Source organism: Rhizophagus irregularis, chromosome 9, assembly GCF_026210795.1.
Source record: "Rhizophagus irregularis chromosome 9, complete sequence".
Taxonomy (NCBI): Eukaryota; Fungi; Glomeromycota; class Glomeromycetes; order Glomerales; family Glomeraceae; genus Rhizophagus; species Rhizophagus irregularis.
In genome coordinates this window covers 2,282,408-2,305,548 of record NC_089437.1, presented here as the reverse complement: position 1 = coordinate 2,305,548, position 23,141 = coordinate 2,282,408, and the positions used below count along the sequence as shown (strand labels likewise).

The 23,141-nt window shown below is 26.6% G+C and overlaps 4 protein-coding genes across 5 annotated transcripts; all 4 read right to left on the bottom strand.

The window, feature by feature from the left end:
• Window positions 1-1,659: 1,659 nt before the first annotated feature.
• OCT59_029545 (uncharacterized protein) lies at window positions 1,660-2,446 on the bottom strand (the record flags this gene model as incomplete). The annotated part of the gene is made up of 2 exons (XM_066144686.1): window positions 1,660-2,231; window positions 2,431-2,446. The coding sequence occupies 2 exons, from the start codon at window positions 2,444-2,446 to the stop codon at window positions 1,660-1,662; spliced, it is 588 nt and encodes a 195-aa protein (XP_065994756.1).
• Window positions 2,447-9,118: 6,672 nt separating this feature from the next.
• Window positions 9,119-10,995, bottom strand: OCT59_029544 (uncharacterized protein; the record flags this gene model as incomplete). The annotated part of the gene is made up of 2 exons (XM_066144679.1): window positions 9,119-9,633; window positions 10,638-10,995. The coding sequence occupies 2 exons, from the start codon at window positions 10,993-10,995 to the stop codon at window positions 9,119-9,121; spliced, it is 873 nt and encodes a 290-aa protein (XP_065994755.1).
• Window positions 10,996-15,247: 4,252 nt separating this feature from the next.
• OCT59_029543 (uncharacterized protein) lies at window positions 15,248-17,269 on the bottom strand. Of its 2 annotated transcripts, XM_025309648.2 has the most exons (6): window positions 17,042-17,269; window positions 16,820-16,970; window positions 16,404-16,735; window positions 16,211-16,319; window positions 15,998-16,139; window positions 15,248-15,926 (listed from the first exon to the last, which is right to left on the bottom strand). In XM_025309648.2, the coding sequence occupies exons 1-6, from the start codon at window positions 17,183-17,185 to the stop codon at window positions 15,863-15,865; spliced, it is 942 nt and encodes a 313-aa protein (XP_025166238.2). In that variant the 5' UTR covers window positions 17,186-17,269; the 3' UTR covers window positions 15,248-15,862. The 2 variants fall into 2 exon arrangements, with proteins under 2 accessions (XP_025166238.2, XP_065994754.1); XM_066144672.1 differs by having other exon boundaries at window positions 15,998-16,319.
• Window positions 17,270-17,926: 657 nt separating this feature from the next.
• Window positions 17,927-22,640, bottom strand: OCT59_029542 (uncharacterized protein; the record flags this gene model as incomplete). Its single annotated transcript, XM_066144665.1, has 17 exons — window positions 17,927-18,167; window positions 18,240-18,360; window positions 18,428-18,668; window positions 18,750-18,958; window positions 19,052-19,299; window positions 19,570-19,664; window positions 19,741-19,942; window positions 20,023-20,094; window positions 20,184-20,250; window positions 20,315-20,865; window positions 20,948-21,205; window positions 21,385-21,510; window positions 21,594-21,730; window positions 21,824-21,884; window positions 21,960-22,341; window positions 22,408-22,464; window positions 22,533-22,640. 17 exons carry the CDS (start codon window positions 22,638-22,640, stop codon window positions 18,025-18,027), a joined length of 3,078 nt encoding a protein of 1,025 aa, XP_065994753.1. The 3' UTR covers window positions 17,927-18,024.
• Between the last annotated feature and the right edge of the window lie 501 nt (window positions 22,641-23,141).

Genomic DNA, 23,141 nt, shown 5'->3' with positions numbered 1-23,141 from the left:
GATTTTTGTTATTTTTTTTTTAATTTATTTTTTTTCATTTTTGTAGTGTTGCCGGATGAAAAGCTCAAGATAAGGGAAGACCGGGAAGGGTTTTCATTATTTTTTTTAATAACTAATTTATTTTTTTTTTGTTTTTGTTGAGTTGCTAGAAGAAAAGCATGACCGGACTTTTGAAATTAAGGTAAGGAAGGACCGGAAAGGGTTTTTGTTGCTTTTTTTTTTAATATTTTCAAACTAATTTATTTTTTTTCATTTTTGTAGAGTTGCCAAACGAAAAGTACGACCAAACTTCTGGAATTAAGGTAAGGGAGGACTGGGAAGGGATTTTGTTACTTTTTTTAATAATTTTCACTAATTTATTTTTTTTTTCGTTTTTGTAGAGTTGCCAGATAAAAAGTATGACCAGAATTCTGGATTGAGGTAAGGGAGGACCGGAAAATTTTCGTTATTTTTTTTTGACAAATTTAATTAATTTATTTTTTTTTTCTTTTCGTAGGGTTTTAATAATTAAAGACACGACCAGAATTTTGAAATTGAGGTAAGGGAGAACTGAAGGAAAAGATGTTTGTTGCTAATTTTCTTTAAAAAGAAACGTCACTAACATTTCTTTTCTTTTTATAGGGTTGCTGGATGAAAATATATATAGCAGAAAGACTTATTTTAAAAATGGACAAAATTGTCCAGAATTTTTTCTAAGAAATGGCACAGCTATGCAATTTAGAAAAATATCGGTCTATGCTTAAGACGAATGATAAACAAATAAATAAATAAATAAATAAATTTATTATATTGATTTAAAAAACATTTTTATTTATTTATCGTTATAAACGTTTAAAAAATAATTTATTATTTAAAAATATTAGCCAATCAGAATTGTGGAATTGCGGATTACTAACCGCAATTTGACTCCAAAATCTGCAATATTGTGGATTTGAAAAATCATTTGAGGGCCCATCCTTACCAATAGTATCTAAAAAACAAAGAAAAAAAAAAGTTAAATATTTTTTTTTTAAAAAAAAAGTTTGAAGCTAAGCTTTTTAAAACTTACCATTACCAATTTAAAGTCCAAGTCCAAAGATCGAAGCTAATGTACCTAAATTTGAACAAAGTTTAAGATAAAACTATAATAAACATGCTCCAAATTAAAAAAAAAATATTAAAAGTTTCAAAAGTTAAGCTAAACTTCTTTACTAAAAATTGCCAATTTTTTGAAATATTTTTATAGACCTAGATACAATAGCTTTCAAAACAATTGTGCAATTATTTTGTAAAATTTTTAAAATATATCAAAATATATTTAAGGTATTTTTAAAATTAAAATATTAAAATAATATCAAAGTTAATTATATTATAATAATAAAATAATAGGGTGATCTTAACGCTAACCAGCGGTGAAATTCACCACATCGGTGAATTTCACCATATCGGTGAATTTTCATCATATTTTTAATTTATCGCAATTTTAGTGATACAAAATTTTATAATAAAGGCAATTTTATTAATTAAACGTATATATTTGAAATTTTATTATACTAAATGATGAAACTACGTTTAAATTTATAAAACCCTACATTCGCCATATTTTTTTGCGTATTTACACGATACCTATAAAATTACCGCTACTGCTGTTTCTAATAATTACTAACATATATACATTAATCAACATCGATTTGGACATTTTTTTTGATAATGACTAGCCTTCCCACATGATAAACATTTGCGTTGTTGCCTTAATGTCTCGTTAGTATTCTGTACATTATTATTAATTTCACTTGTAATTTCACGCATCACTCTTTTGTTATTTGATATCTCTATAGCGCTTTTGATTCTTTTTTTACATGGAGCACCTCGAATCTTAATAACATGAGGATCCGTAACTTCATCAATCAAACATTGTTGTAAGGGAACAATTTCATTATTATCTTGATTGTTCTCATTATTTCTTACGCTACTGTTACAATTTTTTTTAGATGAAATAAAATCTTTCAACAATTGAACCAACTCATTATCACTTTTAGTTTCTAAAGCAACATTAATTGCTATTTTAGCAGTTGAGAATGCTACTCCAAATCGGTTTCTCTGAGGAACTATTTGCTGAACATTTTCTTTATAACCAGATTGTTGAATGTGTCTTAATCCTTGAAGAGTAAAATTCACTTCATGAGGTAATGTTGTATTATTGGTAGGCAGTTCTATTGCTGTAAGAACTGGCGATTTTTCAAGAGCTTCGTCTAATTTTATCAAAATTTCATCTTTATATAATCTGATGGGTATGATGCTGATATGGAATTTTGCCATATTCGAATAAAGCATGACTCTCCAGAAATGCTGACATACTATCCCTTTTGTGATTGTCTCTACACAAGTACATAGATGCGTCCCATCATCAAAAAGAACTACAAGATTGTCTTTATGGGAAAGACCACTTACTCGACAAATTTTCCATGTTTCAACAATCTTTAATGTGTCCATATCAATTAATAAAGCTTTTAATGTCATCTGTAGTTCATCAACCACATCTTATATAAAATTATCTTCTATAGTGTTATTAGAACATGAATCCTATAATAAATGAAATAAACTATCAGTAAATGCTGCATTTAATACATTATATCAAATATACTAACACATACCTCAGATAAATAAGATGTTAATTGTCCCTCATAGGTAAATGCTTGTGAAATTTGAAACTGCTGCATTGATAATATAAGTGGTGGTAAAAACTCAACAATAACCCTATCAATGCTTGAAAAGAATTGAGAAGAAAGGTGTGGAAGCCCAATTGTCATCCCTATAAAAAATATGTATACGGTTTTTACACTGTATATACGTATTTTTGATACAGTTCGCATTTTTACATACGGCATATCAGTATAATGTATACTGTTTGCAAAATGTGTTTAGTAAAAAATACAATAAAGTATACGGTAAACATACTGTGTGATACGGTATATTAAATTCATACGTCTATAACGTATACCATTTCTACTGTATATCAGTATTTTGTATACGGTTCACAAAAATATTGTAAATGAAGGATACGGTATACGTATTATTCTACAGTATATTAAAATTCATACGTTTATAACGTATTTTCTACAGATATACACAGGTCAAATAAATAAAAATCAGATTTTTGCCCTTTTTAATATGGCTATCTGATTTTTTGGCAATTTTAATATAATATTTCCGATTTTAATAAATATTTTTGATTTTAATATAATATTTCTGATTTTTAACATGAAATTGCCAATTTTAGGCTATTTGTAGTAGGATTTTTCGATTTTAATATAAAATTTCTAATTTTAATATATAACGTATGATTATGTATTATGGTTTAATATTTATTTATTAACTTAGATTTTTTTTTATTTCAGTTATAATTATTTTTTTGCCTCAAAAACTTTACTAAAATACTTTTTAAATACTTTATAAAATAGAATTAAAATATTTTTTTTCTTAAATATAAACACATTTAAATTAAATAACTCATAATTTAAAATATAAACAAATATTATATTTTTTTTACACATATTTCAAAGTATGGTTTGAGCATTTTGGTTAAAGTAAATCTTATTCTTTTAATTAAAAGTAGTTCAGTAAGTTCAAAACTGTTAAGATATTAATCTTCATAAAAGTACAGTTAATATTTTTGGAATTATTTACATTTTTTATATAATACAGTAGTATTAAGTTACAAATTTTTTTACCTTCAGAACGTATTTTGAGATCTTTAGCCAAAGTAAATCAACTTCTTATATTAATTGTAAGTTGTTTAGCATGTCAAAATCTACTTGAATATTAATTTTCACGAAGGTACAGTTAATACTTGATGAGTTATTCACGATTTTCACAACGGTACTCATTCACGAATTTTATTTTTTTCCATTTTGTCACTTCAGAGTGTATTTTGAGCACTTTATCCAAAGTAAACTAACTTTTTATATTAATAGAATGTTGTTCAGCATGTCAAAATCTACTTGAATATTAATTTTCACGAAGGTACAATTAATACTTGATGAGTTATTCACGATTTTCACAACGGTACTCATTCACGAATTTTATTTTTTTCCGTTTTGTCACTTCAGAGCGTATTTTGAGCACTTTAGCCAAAGTAAATCGACTTCTTATATTAATTGAAAGTTGTTCATCATGTCAAAATCTACTTGGATATTAATTTTTACGAAGGTACAGTTAATACTTGATGAGTTATTCACGATTTCCACAACGGTACTCATTCACGAATTTTATTTTTTCTATTTTGTCACTTCAGAGCGTATTTTGAGCACTTTAGTCAAAGTAAATCGACTTCTTATATTAATTGAATATTGTTCAGCATGTCAAAATCTACTTGAATATTAATTTTCACGAAGGTACAGTTAATACTTGATGAGTTATTCACGATTTTCACAACGGTACTCATTCACGAATTTTATTTTTTTCCGTTTTGTCACTTCAGAGCGTATTTTGAGCACTTTAGCCAAAGCAAATCGACTTCATTTATTAATTGAAAATTGTTCAGCAGCTTAGAATCTACTTGAATATTTATTTTAATGAAGGTACAGTTAATATTTGTGGAATTATTAATTTTTATAATTGTGCATATTACATTGAATTACAAGTAAATTTATATTCTTAAATGTATTTTGTTTAAAATTTAATTATTTAAGATTAGTTTTTTATTTAATATTGCTTAATAAAATATTTTTTAAAATTTAATTCAATATTACAATATAATTTTTTATAAAAATATATATTTCATAATGTACAGTATATACAATTTTTTTGTATAGTGAAAAAACTGAAAAATGTAGTTAAGAATTGGTAATACGGCTGTAAAAAGTCACAAATCAGACAAATATAGCTAAAATCAGCAATCCGATTTGAATATGCAATTTAAAAATTGGCATATCCAATTTTTGTCAATTCGTACTAAAAAATCAGCTACAAAAAGTTACAAATCGGACAAATATAGCCAAAAATTGGCTATCTGATTTTTTTGCCAGTTTTTATTTATTTGACGTAAGTTTTTCTACACTTTAAAGCATCAAACAATACTAGTATCCACTAATATATACTACCCAAAAACTTACTGATGTAAAATCACAATTATTAAAAATTCGCAAGAATTTTTGTTAATACTGTTTAATTTTTAAGTTCAAAGTCTGATTGATAATACTAAATTCAAAACTCAATTATAAATCATTTTTATAAATTAGTATTAAGATTTTAATTTAAAAATTAAGCAGTATCAAGGAAAATTCTTGCGAATTTTTCTTAATACTGCTTAATTCTAATTTAACTAATTTAGTATTAAAGCTTTAATTTAAAAATTAAGCAGTATCAAGGAAAATTCTTGCGAATTTTTCTTAATACTGCTTAATTCTAATTTAACTAATTTAGTATTAAGGCTTTAATTTAAAAATTAAGCAGTATCAAGGAAAATTCTTGCGAATTTTTCTTAATACTGCTTAATTCTAATTTAACTAATTTAATAGTATTAAGGCTTTAGTTTAAAAATTAAGCAGTATCAAGGAAAATTCTTGCGAATTTTTCTTAATACTGCTTATATTCGCCAATTTGTGGAATTAGCCAAAATTAAGATTTTCATAAAGATTTGCACATTTTAACAAGAATTATGTTTCACAAGCTTAAATTATATGTGTTACATAATCAGATGATCTAAATCTATCAAAAAATAAAAAAAAATTTTTTAACGTTTATTCAAAAATAACAATGGCAACTACTTTCTTTTTTAATCACTTTTCAATCACTTTTCAATCACTTTTCAATCAGATTTTTGTTAGGTGACTTAGAAAAGTTTATAGGCATAAATAATTAAGAAAACAAATATTAATAATTTATATTAATAAGAAAAATCTTTTTTCATTTATTTTTAACCTTAGTTCCTTCTTTTTTTTAGTAAAAATATACAAAATAAAAATGTGAGTTATGCTTTAGAGTTTTTGAGATGTTTTTTTTTGTTTTTTACTATACTGATTTTATTCTACTTGTTAATTACTTTTTAAAATTGATTTTATTAATTTATTCAATTTAAAACAGAAATAGCAAATAAAACCTTATTAAGTAAAGTAAAAAGAGCTCAATAATACCTGTAAAGATCATCTTTTGGTAAGAATTATAATTTTAAAAATTTTTGTATCAGAGTTTTATTCAATTAACAAAATCGTTAATATATCAGCGTAAATACATGCTAAACACATATATTTATATTCATATGAAAGGCCAGAACCTAAACTACCTGAACGAAAAAAGATCATTCAAATTGAATTACTAGATGTGAAGATATTAACGATCAAAGTCAAAAGTTAAAAACAAATACATTGAACGTAATTATTCAGCAACTTGTGATTCAATTCATGCGATATTTGGTTTATAGATAGCTCTTGATTACCTCTTTCTAATGAATATAAATTCATTCATCTAGCACAGATACACGTTAAGTTATTCAATATTTTGTCATGACAATTATATTTAAATTTTTTAATTTTAATGATATTATTAAAAAAAATCAAAAAATAATATAATCAAATCAATTTTATTTATGTCAGCTGGTGTGAATCTATCATTTTCATGTAACTTGTATTTGCATTTGCTTAATAAAGTTAGTTTTTTGAATATAAAAACTTAATTCCATAAATCAGCCCATATGTTAAGGGGAGTTACACATATCACGTAATATTCATTTTATTATAAACCTTACCCCCCCCCCTGTTAGATTTCATAACCAATCAAATTATAATATTTATAAATCATATGATTTAAATAAGTGTAACGTAAAATTTTAACTACCCCTCCCCCCCTATAATAATTACATAATATGTGTAAGCTCCCTAATTCTAATTTAACTATTAAGCAGTATTAAGGAAAATTCTTGCGAATTTTCTTAATACTGCTTAATTCTAATTTAACTAATTTAATATTAAGGCTTTAATTTAAAAATTAAGCAGTATCAAAGAAAATTCTTACAAATTTTTCTTAATTCTAATTTAACTAATTTAGTATTAAGGCTTTAATTTAAAAATTAAGCAGTATTAAAAAAAATTTTTACAAATTTTCTTATTAAAAAAAAGAACTTTTAAATTACTAATTGAACTTTAAAAACAATCTGTATGATTTAAATTTTAAAAAAATACTTCTGCTTTTTAATTTTCGCATTTCTATATTTAACCAATTAAAATTCAGCTGATCGCTGATCACATGCATTAATAACACGTTATTGTTTATTTTTTGTTTATTTTTTCAAAAATATTCTTTTCTCTTCTTTTTTTTAGAAAAAAAAAGACAATAAAAATGAATACCAAAACTATTTTAACATATAATAATAAAAATTAAATAAAAAACTTATTTTGATAATATACAATATATATATTTGTACTAAACTACTAATTATACAAAAAAGTGATACGCACGTATATCAATTAACAATTACTTTCGCTAATATCTCTCTGGAATTGTAATGGTGAATTTTAACAATATTAATTAAACAACTATATGTACACCTTTTTATGTTTTTATTTTTATATTAATATTATATGTTAACATATATTAATTATATTTTTTTTACTTTTATGTATTTTATTTAATTTTTTTAATATATTACTAACATTACTACTATCGTTTTATTACTTTTTTATATCTAACTAATATATTAATAATATTACTAACTTTTTATTATTTCTTTTTTATATTTAAAATAATGATAATATTACTAATTAAGTTTCTTTTTTTTACTAACCTTTTATTATTCCTTTTTTATATTTAAAATAATGATAATATTACTAATTAAATTTCTTTTTTTTTGTTTATATTTTGCTAATATTATTTTTTTTACAAATAGTATATTATTTAATACTAGTTTTTTATTTATATTATTTATAAAAAATATTTGTATATTTAATATTATTTAATAAAAATTTTATTGATTATAAATGCATTTTAAATTCTGTTTGCGAATATAAAATATACGATTTAATTGAATAATATATACTATTTATCAGTACAAAATATGCAGTTTAAACTGGAAAAAAGTACTGTTTATCAGTATAAAATATACGGTTTATCCTGGAAAAGTATACTGTTTGCAATATAAAATATAAAACAATATACTGTTTATAAGTATAAAACATACGGTTTTTCTACTGTTTACAAGTATAAAACATACGGGTAAAACTGGAAAAATATACTGTACGCAAACCGTATATATGATACGGTGTGCAGAATACCGAATATATACAGTATGTGAAAATACTGTAATCATACGGTAATAATACTATAAATATACTGTTCGCAAAATACGAAAATACAGTATACTAACCGTATATATATTTTTTATAGGGCATATGTAATGACTTGATATCCGTTAATTTGCAATATCTAATTTCTTCTTCATGCCTTTTATCAATAGCTTTCTCAATATCACAAAGGGAACTAGCATTGTTAAGAAATTTTTTAATAATGCTATTGAAGCGAGTTTCCACGCACTCTGTGTACTCTGTATTCCAGCATTAAATTGGAATGGTGCAAATGCTTTTGCCCAACTAATTCTATTAGCGTATAATGCTCTAGTCATATAACGCTCACACTCAGGAAATTTTTTTATCATTGATTTCCAACGCTGCTCAAAAATTTCCACACTTAATGCATTTCTGCATGAATAAAAAACTTTAATAAAATCATTAAAGTTTTGTATTTTGGTTTTGAGGTGCTTGATTATATTCTGACGAATATGAAAAAGGCAATAGAAATGAGGTGTTGATGGAAAAACATGTGCAGCAGCATTAATTAATCCTGGCTCAGAATCCGTCTAAAAAGCTTTTGGCGCAATATTGTTAGTTGCTTTCATAAGGCATTGTAAAATCCAGGTGTATGTAGACGCCAATTCATCTTCTACAAGGGCGTTTGCAACATTTCTAAATTTTTCATAGTTATCTTTAATCATAAAGACGCTTAAATACATGTTATATTTATTTGTCTTACATGTATTATCATTTAACACTACATCAGAAAATCGCAAATACAGTTCTTGTTGGAATGGAGACATCCAGAAAATACCAGATAATCATTTTTCACTTCCAGAATGTCGAATAAAAATCTTCTAACGTGGATCTTGAGATATTTTCTCAAAAAGAATATCAAGTAATGAAGTAGTATCTAGCTTTTCATTATTATCCTGACGTAGTTTATAAATTGCATTATAAACGTCTTGCTTGTGAAATACGTGTTCTGGATACTTTTTTTTGAGTACTTCTAACTGTGTAATAGGCGCTACTTTACAATCCATAAAGAACTTTAAATCTTGTATCATTTCTTCACTAAAACGCCAATATTTGGCAATAACATGAGATACTTGAGCAGGATTTATTTCGTGATTGTGTACATTTTTTAAAATAGTATATTTCACACGTTGTGCTGATTTTGGAAATGTGAAATTGCAATACCATTCACAGTTAGTCTTTATAGTACCACGTAATTGGTATAACGTATGATCAACTACCTTTCGAGCTTCATAACAACCACTTGATGAACATTTATATGACTTACGCCGGATGGTAAAGTCATTCGGATCTTTGTCTTTATCACTGCGGCAAATTTGATAACCAAATCCTCGTTCTTAACAATAATTATGTATAAATGCATCAACTGATGATAAAGATGGTTATCAGTCCTAGAAGACCGCGGTCCTACGGTCCTACACCATAAAAAGACGGACCGGTCCATCTTAGTGTAGGACCACAGTCTTTCGGTCCTGTATCACATATAATAAGACCGTCGGTCTTTTTAAGGACCGCAGTCTTTTTAAGACCGATCAGTCTTTTTTCTTTTTTTTGCAAATAAAAAAAGATTTTCTTCCCTAACTTTATTAGGAATAGCCTTGTTTTATAAATGAACACTAATTGGGATGATTTTTAATATAAAATTTTTTTTTTACAAATCACCTGGATATCATCACAATGTCATGCAAAATTTAAAGCTTTGAGAAAAAATACTTCAAAACGCAATATCTCGCTATCCAGTGATTATAAAAGGATGATTTTACCACCATTCGAATCGTCTCGCTGCGGCGCATCGAATGGTATCAAAATCATGATTTTAGAATTGATAAAAAAAAAATTACGTCGGCAAAACTATTTGATAATAAATTCAATAATTACCGACTATCTATCGATCCTAGAAACATGATTTAGTTACCATTCGACGCGTCTCGCTGAAATGATTCGAATGGTGGTGGTTTCATCCTTTTACGATCATTGGATGATGAGATATTCCGCTTAAACGTTTTTTTTTGGAGTTTTGGAGTTTCAGCGTTTTGACAAGCAACTCTACAAGTGGGAAGAGTGATTGTCATTATTTATTGGTTTGGAAATGGCTGGTCTTTATATTATTTTATGAAGACGTTTGTCAGATTAATAGGTTTATTCAATATAAAAATTATTTATTATATAAAGACCGGTATGAGGACTGGTCGGTCCTCAAGACCGGTCCTACTGCGCCACAAAAAAATGCAAGACCGCGGTCCGGTCCTACAAGTCCTGGGACCGACCGGTCCAGGACCGAGTAGGACTGGTAGGACCGATGACCATCCTTAACTGATGACCAATCATCAAAATAATCACCCACAGTGAGATTATATTGATAATTATTAGAAGAATTTATATTAGAAGTTGACTCAAAAAAATTGTCATCAAGAAGTTGTTCAGGATTTGGTGAAATATTAATGTTGGTAAAATTGTCATTAGAAAGTGGTTCGGAATTTAGTGCTGAAATATTAACTTCTCTGGGATTTGGTAAACTATTAATATGATCAGTAAAATCAACATTAAAAGGTGTTTCAAAATATGACAAAAGATCTGTATCTGAAAAATTTTCATTAAAAGGTTTAAATAGGTTCACACTATTATTAAAAAATTCGGAAAGAGAGTGGATATTCATTTTATTATTATAACTATTAGAACAAAGTAAATCTAGTTCCATATTGTCTTCTTGAAATGTTAAAATTGGGTGCAAATCAAAGATATCTATTGCTAATAAAAAAAAGATTTTTCTTTAAAGAAAGAGCACGAAAAAACAAAAAAAGAAAAATGGCGTTTTTGATTTTACTAGGGGGTAAATTACACTAAATCACGCGTTATGTAACCAGGTGAATTTCACCAAATGGTGAATATCACCATAAAATATTTAATTACGAAATTTTAAATTTTAAATGCAATATGAAAATCATGGTGAAACATACCATATGGTGAAATTCACCACTTGGTGAATTTCACCGACGGTTATTTTCAAATTAATCCAAAATAATAATAAAAACATTAAAAAATTATTGTGACATTATTTTGAGATATTTTTATAGATCTAGATACAATACAATTATAAAATAATAACTAAAGTATAATAAAAACATTTTAATATATTAAATGTCTTTTAGTAGTATTTTAAAATTATTACAAAATCATTTCAAAAAATTGGCCATTTTTAGTAAAGTTTCAAAACTTACTAATCCAAAATTATATCATACAGGTTGAAAAGTGAAAAATCAGGCATCAATCGGTCACCAATCAGCTACCTGATTGGTGCCTGATTGGTGACTGATTGATGCCTGATTTTTTACTTTTCGACCTGTGTCAAAATCTGGGATCATTCCTAAAAAAAATTTGAAAATGGAACGTTAGTAATGCCTACTAATATTTCCAATTTAAAAAAATTTTATACCTTCTTTATTTACCTTCTAAGATGTTTTGTTAGTTTCAAAGCATCTTGAAGGTCCTACAATAAAAAAAAATGAAAATGAAATGTTAGTAAATGACACTAACATCCATAATTTAAAAAAATTTTTCTCTCCCCTTTTTTATTTACCTTTCAAGATGTTTCATCAGTTTTAAAGCGTCTTGAGGATTCTATAATAAAAAAAAAGAAAATAGAATGTTAATAAATGACACTAACATCCATAATTTAAAAAAAAAATTTCCCTTCCTTTTTTTATTTACCTTCTGAGACGTTTTATCAGTTTCAAAGCGTTTTGAAGGTTCCTACAATAAAAAAAAGAATTGGAACGTTAGTACTGTCTACTAATGTTCTTAATTTAAAAATAATATCCTTCCTCTCCTTCTTTATTTACCTTCTGAGACGTTTCGTAATGTTTCACATGAATCAAATTTTTTCTCTGAAATTCAATTCGATTCAGACTCGATTTGACCTCCAAAAATTATTATCTCAGGATCTAGTGTTCCAATTTCAATGATCTTTTTTTAATTGTTAAGTCTCATTACCCTTATCAAAATAAAAAAATGATCATTAAAATTGAACCGCTAGATCAAAAGTTATTTGCAAAATATGTTTTTATTATTTGGAAACAATCAGGGTCACACTATATTATGAGTCGATTTGTAACGTTTTGTCAGTTTCAAAGCGTCTTGAGGGTCCTATAATAAAAAAAAAAGAATTGGAACATTAGTACTGTTTACTAATATTTCTAATTTAAAAAAATACCCTTTCTCTTCTTTTTTATTTACCTTTTGAGACGTTTCATCAGTTATGAAGCGTCTTAAAGGTCCCTACAATAAAAAAAAAGAATTGGAATGTTAGTAAATGACACTAATGTCCATTATTTAAAAAATTCCTCCTTCTTTCTGATATTCCATTAGTTCTGTAAAAAATAAACTTTTTTTTGTTTTTTTTTATAAAAAAAGATCATGATCCGATAATCTATTATTCATCAGACTTATCAGATCCAATGATCTATCTAATACAAAAAGAAACAAGTCAGAATAGTATCAGAATAACAGAATCAATCTAATTTTATCTGTTATTTTTGTAAAAACTAAGCTTTTCATGGATCTATTTATAGAAAATATAAATAATAATTCAATAAATTCCATGATATAAGATTATTAAAGATGAAAAATAAAAAACAGATCAACTTTTTTTACAGGGCGAGAAAAAATTAAAAAATCAGAACATTAACAAACGTTCTGATAAAAAATTACTAAATTAGAATGTTAATAAACATTTTAATAGATTTTTTTTTTAAAAAAAAAACATTTTGATATTAGGTAATATTCTGATAAAAAAAATTAATAAATCAGAATGTTAACAAATGTTCTAATAGGTTTTTTTAAAAAAAAGAAACATTTGAAATGTTAAAAATATTTTGATAAAAAAATTAAAAAATCAGAACGTTAGGTAATGTTTCAATAAAAAAATTAATAAATCAGAATATTAATAAATGTTCTAATAGGGTTTTTTTTAATATTCAAAACGCTAAAAATGTTTCGATAAAAGAATCAAAAAATTGAAACATTAACAAATGTTCTGATAGATTTTTTTTTAAAAAAAGAAACATTTAAAATGTTAATATTTTAATAAAAAAATTAATAAATCAGAATGTTAATTAACGTTCTAATAGAAAAATAAACGTTCAAAATGTTAAAAATGTTTTGATAAAAAATTAAAAAATTGGAACATTAGTTAACATTTTGGTAGATTTTTTTAAAAAAAAACATTTGAAATGTTAAAAACGTTTCGATAAAAAAACTAAAAAATTGGAACATTAATTAATGTTCTGATAGATTTTTTTTAAAAAAAGAACATTCAAAACATTAAAAACGTATTAATAAAAAAATTAATAAATCGGAATGTTAGGTAATATTTTGATAGATTTTTTTTTAAAAAAAAAAACATTCAAAACATTAAAAATATTTTGATAAAAAAATCAAAAAATCTGAATGTTAGTTAATGTTCTAGTAGATTTTTTTTTTAAAAAAAGTGTTCAAAATGTTAATAAAAAAATTAATAAATCAGAATGTTGACAAATGTTCTAATAAATTTTAATAAAAAATTCAAATAAAAAAAATGGAATATCAAAAAACTTTCTGTAAAATAAAAAATTGAAATGTTTAAAAATGTTTTATTTAGAAAGTAAAATAAAGAAAAAAATAAGTTAAAGATTGATTTTAACTTTTAAAAATTGGTTTTAACTTCATCTAAAAGAAAGTAATCTGAAGCTAAAACCATTATATTCAATATAGCATGTATCATTGTATCGCATTTTGATCAAGCAATATTATTGATCAGCCAATATTACAATTAAAAAAAGTTAAACTTAAATACCAATTGATCAAATATAAAATAATCGGTAAATTTAAATTATATAATAGTTATCAATTGGGTAATAACCTTATTGATACCTAATTGAAGTATACACTAATTTCTAACTATTGAATAAATCAGGTGGTCGATCAAAAAAAAGTTACTGATCAGGTAGGTATTCGATTGGTCAGCGTTTTACCTGTGATACTAGTAATTTATAAAAATGTAAAAAATGTTGAAAAACATTAATGAAAATACTTAGTAACTGATTTAAAACTTGTAATATATGTTGTCATAAAGCTACTTTGCAATATGAACAATCTAATTAATCTAACACAGAGATAGAACTTTTAATTATATCAAAACAATTATTTGAAAGAATTTTAGAAATCAATACTAATGAATATTTAGAAAATGATTTAACTAATAGTATAGATTTTAATTGCAATATTTCAAAAAATTTTTTGACCATATCTTGATTTAGTAATTTATATTTTTTTTACACATCATCAATAACAATAAATATTTATGTGGTCGTGAAAAATCTTCATGGTGGAAAGATTTTAAAAAGGAGTGGAATAATTTTCAAAAAAAGAAATTAATAATGAATATTTACTGATACTGAAAAGTGGATGTGTTCTTGTTTAGACTTTTTAAAAATCAATTTTTTTCTTTGTAAGTATTTAATTAATGCTTTTCAATTTACAATTAATCCTACTTTTTTTTACAAAGTTCAATATCAAGAGATATATCCATTTATATTTTTACCAGGTAAAAAATCCATGTAAAATCCACCTTTTAATTCAAATAGAGGTAAATAATATTTATATTATTATATTAACAATAACAAACCTTTTTTTTATTTTTTTTTAGATAATACATTAAGCAATATAACAAATTTAATGGATAATAATAAAACTGCTCAATTCACAATTGTAAATTCAATGAGTGATGATGATGATGACCAAGAGATGCAACTTTTTAAAGAGCATTGAAAATTGTAGAAGAACAAGAAAATATTGGTAATAAAAAGATGGGTACAAGCAGTTTAGACAAGTTTTAAGGGAATTAAAAGTTTAGTAACTGATATTAATAAGTATGAAAGACAGATTACAAATCCACACACTTTCACAATAAATATACAATGTTTTTAGAGAGGTGATTTATTTTTTGTAAATAGGCAGTAAATTAATAAATTTCGTAACTCTTTAATCACAATCATGTGATATGTGATGATCACATGATTTACGCAGAATTTTAAGTGATGAATTTTAAAATCACGTGATCGAACACGACTTCAATAACCTATTTTTTCACCCTCAAATTGGTGGTGTTTACAACGATAAATCGAATTAACTTATACTAAAATGATAATGATTTTCGTAATTTCCATAATCTACATAATCTACATACTATATTTGATTTCATCAAGACAAATCCGAATAATTAATAAAATTAATAAGCAATAAAATTAAGTTTAGAAATTTAATTCGGTATTCATCTCGAGGTTAAAACCCAAGGTTAAACCCCCCAAATTACCTGTAATGTGCCAAAGAATAATTTATTTGCAAAAAAAATGATAAATAAATTGCTTATATTTTAGTAATACAGAATAATAATAGGCAGATGCAAAGTTAGATACTGATGCTTCAAAGTTAGATACTGCAAAGATACTACAAAGTTAGATACCGCAAAGTTAGATACCGTAAAGTTAGTCTTTACTTTATTTCATCTCTTGGAAGTACGTCATTTCTTCTTAATGATCTATGGTATAAGTAAAATTCAAACCTGAATTTGGTGTACTTCCCATTACAATATATCTAAATAAAAAAAATAACAATAATTTAAGATTTAATTCGAAATTTATATATACATAAATAATAATAATTACCCTTTATTAGCAACAACACCTCTACATTTGATCATTACGGAATATTTGAGTACCCAACGCGGTAATAAATCATTATTTAAACTAATTTTATTGGTATTAGTTTCTTCAATAATGTTTCGAAAAGTTTTTGATGGCAATATAACTATTTATTTTTAAAAAATTCGATTAATTTTTTTTTAAGACGTAATTTTTTTTTATTAATCGATAGATTACCGGTCGGATCACGGTGTGTAAGCAATTCTATATCATTCTTTTTAGCGAATTCAAGAATCTCCCCATTATTACAATCTATAATATTAATTTGATTTACCTTTGGAGAAATCTATTAAATAAATTCAAATTTCATCAAAAAAGTGTGATTGAAAATTTATAAACCTAAACTAGATTTTAATCATCTTTAACTTACCTCAACCGCATTTATAAAACTTTCTAGTCTATTTTTAGTAAATTCACTAACACCTAATTTATGAATTCTATTATTCACGTGGAATTTTTCTAATTCTGTCCAAACTTTTATTAGATTATCAAAATCACTTTTAGTGAAATTGTCATTAGAGGAAGAACCATCGACCTCATCAGAATAATTAAATATTAGCCCATTAAAATAAACGATAAATGTGTCTATTGTATTAATTCCAAGTACTTTAAATAAGTGATATATTGATTGTGCTACGTATTGTGGAGGTGGTGAAGGTTCGATTACTGAGGTTGACGACGATGGTAAATAAAATAATTTTGCTATTATAATCGAAAATAATAATTTTTTAGTATTTTCTTCATATTTCTTCATAAAATAAAAAATAAGATGAATTTTAATTTCACCTGTGATCTCATATTCATTACGATCTTCCGTTAATTTTTGATCAAAGTAAAATGGATCAGGTATTTCTAATATCCCATTTACTTTATCAAAAGTCCACATAGGTTTTGTGTAAAGATATGCTTTCAACGTATCAGTAAGTGCACTAACCAACTACAAAAAAGGTTCATTAAGAACTTTTCGTAAATTTGCAAAAAAAAAAATACTTTCTCTCAAAATATTACTTCTTGATTATTCTTTCCAGAGTTAAAAGAATTAATATTCGCTTGTTTCATGACATTTCCCGTATAGACAATAACTCTAGCTGCATCAGATGTTTTAATAACACTATTTCCGTTCGAAGTCTGCCCTTCATTATTTTCTGTCATTGTTTATGTATTTAATAAGAATCATATAAAAATAATAAAAAAAGATAAGTCTTCTTTATTTATAGTTTTTTTCATAATGTTGTACGTAAACATTTTTCGAAATTCGAAATTAAGGTTGATCAATACTAATGATATATATTTTCTAAAATTAGAAACGATCTTAACTTTTATGTACGCTAAGCCTATTTGAGTTAAAAATATTTGATTAATAATAATTTAGCATAATAGATAATTTTTATGTAATGTGTCCATGATTTATTAAATCATTCTGTGTTCATACATTCGCACATGATTTCGTGCGCATATTAAAAATTAATTTCTGGAAAAAATCGATCTTACTAATCAAATCACGTCATAATCTCGCTTAATCGCATAAACAGATAATACTAAATTTAGATGACAGTAATGTTGTGTATTGTTTTTTACTAAGCCATTCAAATTAATATATGCCGACAACCCGATAACCCGGCAAGTTCTCGGCAACTCTAAAATTTTTACAGCTGATTTCATAATGTACGGGACACTTAGCAAAATTTAAAGAACTCGGAAATATTCGGTAAAAGTTCAAAATAAGATAAAATTATACCACCATTCTCGGAATAGTACTCCAAAATTAGCGTATTTTTATTTTATATCAAGCTTTACCGAATACTTCCGAGTTCTTTAAAATTTGCTAAGTGTCCCGCACATTATGAAATCAGTTGTAAGAGGTAATTTTTTTTAACTGATTTAACTAAAGAATATAAATAACAATATATATTTATGTTTATTAAGTCTGAATAAATAATTATATAAATACAAATTTTAACATTTAATACTAATTAAGTAATCGATCAATTCTATACAACTATTTCACATTCACATGGACATTCACTAACGGGACATACTTTATGCTTTTGAAACCATTGTAACATATGTATAGCATGTCCTCCATGACGACATGATTGACACCACGTAAACCATAGATCGAATCCAGATGGTTCTGTGAAAAGAAAATTATTAATTTAAAATTTAATAAATAATTAATTTAATAAATAATTGTCCTTTCACTTACTATCATTTGAAGATCCATGTTGTAAGTTAGCGGTTACGTTTTCATCAGTGGGTGTTCCAAGACTTAATAAACATATAGAACATCGAGGTAAAGATTTTCGACACCCAGGACAACTTGTGGGCTTAAAAAAAACAAATCAGCAATCATTTATTGAAAAGCATTACCAAATACCGTAGGCGACTTTTTACCTTTTGTCTGAAAATCATTCCAGATGCCCCAGAATATGGAGGTAAAGTGACTCTATCTTTTTTCATACCTATCCATAAACTGTGTGAAACGCTTTGGCAGCAAAAATTACATCTTACGTAAACTTGTGGTGGCACCATATCTGCCGCCGATGATGTTGAGGACTCCATATGTTTACCACGAGTAATATCAAATTTTGCTCGTATATGGAACATTTCCCATTGATCTAGCAACGTACGATAACTAGAATGAAATAAGCAAGAAACTAAACTTGAACAAAATGGTCAGAATTATAACTGTTCAAATATGGACACGTTCAATTACCTTTCTATCCATTTCATTACTCTCGTATCTTTGAATTTTTTAGGAACACAAAAACTCAGCGCTAGACTTGCTGTCTGAACATCACATGTATTATTTATATAATTTTCAAATAATGAAACGCCTTCCGATGTAAGACCAGTCAAAATGACACCATCTATATCACCGTCTAAAATTACTTTTGCGGTTGTGTTATGCAAGAAATCATTAAGCTATATATTCATGGTAGAAAAATAAAATCAAGACATTTAATAATTATATCAAAGTTTTTTAAGTATTCCTTACTTTAAATTAAAATTAAATACCTCTTCATCGTCCAAAAATCTCAATGCAATGCCAATTCGATCTTGTAAAGAAAGTTCTTTTTCTTGTAATACGTCCAACCAATTTCCAGATGCAATATATGAAAACATCGCTCGCAGATATGGATCGCTCATTTCGAGACTTAAATTCCTACACATTTTGCTCCAAAGTGAATTTGCCTGAGAGGATGTATCATGATTACTAACAGCATAACCGGCCAATGCAGTAGATACTAATTTCAATCGTTCATCTTTAATTAAAAAACGCGTCAGTTTATTATTCGTAATTAAAAATCAATTAATTATGAGAAGACCCGAAATATATATAGAGGTCAAGTCCAGGAGTAGTTAGTCCATTCTTTAGGGCCGTAATTAAGAGAATGTTAGTCAGTATTAAAAAAAGGCAATAAAATTTGACCGGAATTGTCCTGTCCATAAAAGGCAAGATCTACATGATTATTTTGCCCCGAACCTTTTTATAGTATATTTCGGGTCCTATTATAGGGTTATAAATTATTTACCTTTGCTATTATTTAATGCTGCAATAGCTCTCTCAGTTTTACCATGAAATAATGCCCATCCAGCAGCTTTTTCATAAGTACCCGCACGTTCCATTCTAATGGAACCATAAATAATTTCAATAATATAATTAAAAGAAAGTATGAATTTTAAAACAATTAAAATAATTTTACTTTTGAAGTGCTTCTTCTAATTCTTTTTTTCCAAAACCCCATCCACATATGGTCAATGCCAACTTTCTTTGTGGTAATTTAGATGTTGATACTGCAATAGAAAGTTCATTTGCATCAATTATTTGATCGAATCTTTCGGATGGTCTTGGCGGAGATGACTTAGGCGTTGTCATTGGTGATGTTTTTTTACCACTTGTAGACGCTAAATATTATAAAAAAAAAAATATTTTTTTTTTTAATAATGCGCGAATTTTAGGAGTATCAAATGATCAAAACACTAACCTGTCCATACTGAATGAATTCCCTGAAAATTAAAATCACTATTTCTTCCTTCTAAAGCAGATTTTTCAGCATCTAAGTAGAACATAATAAAGTTTATATTTTAAATATTTTAACATACTTCTAAATTTACAAAAAAGTAATTCCGATTGATCTAAACGTACGAGCTATCCAAGCCCATAATGCTTTTAATTTTGGAGAATCCTTTACGATTTCTTCATTAATTCGACACTATAGAATAGTTAAATGGAATATTTTTGCGTATGATAATATAACATGACTTTGTAATACTCACATCCATAGAATATCCTTCTCTAGCTCTTTTACGCATCACAAATGAAATATCTTCTTGCAATTCCTTTAATGTCTTTAAAGGTGACATTAACAACTCTTTCTTATCATCTTTTTTTGCCATGTCATCATGAGATCGATGCGTCATTATACCTCTTAATTGATTGTTCAGCATAATCTCACTTTTAGAAGAATCACTGGGTCTGGGTGTCCTATTCCCGCTATAATCATTATCTGTCTTCAAATCTAAGGAAACGCGATGTTTATGCCCGCTACTGTTATTATGCTGGTATAAATTAGATTCATCATTATTTTCGATTTCATAATGCCGATTATCATTATTACTGACATTATCGTGAATTTCATCATTAATTTTTTTTTTATGATTAAATATTGCTATATTTCCCTGTGGATCCCAATCAAAATTTGGACTTTCCTCTAATGCAATTGTTTCAAACGTTTGCTCCTTGTTTATTGCTAATAAACGATATGAATGAGTTGTCGAAATAGTTGGTATCCAAGCAAAAGATATGAGAGACTTTGATGATCTTTGTGCTTTGGGTTTGGAATAACAAAACATAAATCAAAATATTTTTAAGTACAAAAATAAGTTCAGAAATCAAAGTTTAATACAAACTTCTTCTGGACTTCCATAATATAGGAGTATCAAGTTCCTCATCTATTTTGTTGCCAAAACTAAATGTACTTCCACCAGAACCAACTCCACTTTTCTCATTAAATGGAACCGATCCTGCACCGCCTCCTCCATGACCACCAAATCCATTATTAAGATGATCAAGAGAAATTTCACCGAAATCGGACAAGTTATGTGTAGTTTCTTTTATATCATATAATGTTACATAAGAAGCATCATTAGACAAAGACGCTATTAAACCTGATCGTGATGTTGAAAATGAAATCTGAACTGGGCGTGACTCGGTGGATATACTTAGGATGTGAATTAAATAACAAGTTAACAAACATATTAAGGATATGATATAGAATAATTTTTAATTAACATTTCTCTTTTAAGCAGAAAGTTAGAAAAAAAGGATATTGCTTCCGTGGCCTTACGATCATCCCATAAAAATATATTCCCAATATAACCGTCTTCAAAACTAGCAAATCTATGATCATTATACGGGTCAGTTTTTACTCCAAAAACAGCTTTGGTTGTTATTGTAATAGAAGGATCTGAAGCTAGTGAATTCGAATAACAAAATTATTAATGATACTAATGATACTTTCTAATATCAAGATAACATGTTTATTCAAGTAATTACATCTTAAATCAAAAATCCTTAAACATCTTCCTGACATTCCAGAAACCAATTGGTTCGAATTAGCATGAAACCAGCTTATAGAATTGACATTTTCCGATAATCCAAAACTGTGAATAGCATCATTACGTGTATCAAATCTTTTTAAATATAGCCACGTGGAAAAAATGTAAGAAAATTTCAGAGGATTAAGATGTGAATGTCTTTTGTTAAGAGTATACAATCATCTTCACCTTAGTGTAGGTAAAGGTTTTGAAACCAACGAAGGATCAAATACTCCGAATCTTGCCATGTCTATTAAAAAATCATATATGGATTGATTCATAAATTTGTTGTAGAAATATCGATTTCAATTTTAATTTATAATACCATAAGGGTAATTATCCTCAACTCTACAAAATCCGACGGGGCCATTACCAGTAGCTTTATTAGAAACCTCCGCGGGAGTATCACTACCATGATCTTTATCTCCATTTATTAACGAAGATGATTTTGCTTTTTCAACATCCCAGATTAATAAACCATGATCATTTCTACCTTTGTCAAATCCGGTTGCTAGTAATCTTGGATCTGATGAAAATACTACTTTGTTACACGGTTTTGTATTTTTAGAATTTATCACATAAGGTTGTTGTTGTTGAGTGGAAGATGATGATTCATCACGAAGATTGATAAGCATAAGAACTATTTTGCCATTCGCAAATCCTGCTGCAATGCTTGGAAAAGCGGGATCAGGTGACCAATCAAAACACTATATAATGAAATATTAGAACTATGAATCTAAGAACATGAGAATAAGAAAAAGTTCTTTACATACCTTCATTTGTGTCATTGCCGTTACGAAGGGACTTACAAAATTCAATTTTGTTGATCCCTAATTATGTTCCGAGGAATATTATTAAATTGTTTTTAATTGTTTAAATAGTTGAGTCAAAGACAAACCTTGGGCGTATATTCATATAACCTCAAATCATTACTTGACCCAAGCAAAAATAAATTGTCTTCATGCGGAGACCATACAATTTGATAATTTAACCGTGAGCTTGACATGTTTTTTAATATAAACTAACGAAAGAAAAATCTCTGCTTCAGAGCATAAAGAAAGTTCAATATTTAGCGTCACACCATCAGGTTCGTGGCGCAGCCAGCAGATTGTGGCGCAACGAAAATTATAACTTCAAAAATTACTAAAATTTTTCTTTCATGAAATCCATTTTTGGAAATGATCGACAAAGATGGTAGAATCAATCATTTATATTTAAAGTCAAAATTGGCATTCATAACCTTCTTCCAAATCCTAATTAAACTTGCAGAGCAGGTGAAATTACATGATGTAGATGTAAATTACATCTACAATATAAGTTTAAAATCTTTATGTTGAAGAAAAAATCCTTATTAAAAATTTTCTATGCTATAAACCTGGCATACAAAAAAGGGGATGCTGTCACTGGTAGCAGGGCCAGTCCTTCGTAGTGGTGTGGCTTGTGCCAGCACTTGCTACACGGCCTACACCCACAAAAGCATTTAAACAATTTGCATATATTTTATCAC

Excerpts from the sequence above, each read along its gene's own strand:
- OCT59_029543 (XM_025309648.2), bottom strand. The coding sequence starts at position 17,185 with ATGACAGAAAATAATGAAGGGCAGACTTCGAACGGAAATAGTGTTATT. Across the intron at positions 16,736-16,819 it reads TAATGAATATGAGATCACAG|CAAAATTATTTTATTTACCA; the intron begins GTGAAATTAAAA and ends CGATTATAATAG. Across the intron at positions 16,320-16,403 it reads GTTTTATAAATGCGGTTGAG|ATTTCTCCAAAGGTAAATCA; the intron begins GTAAGTTAAAGA and ends TTTATTTAATAG.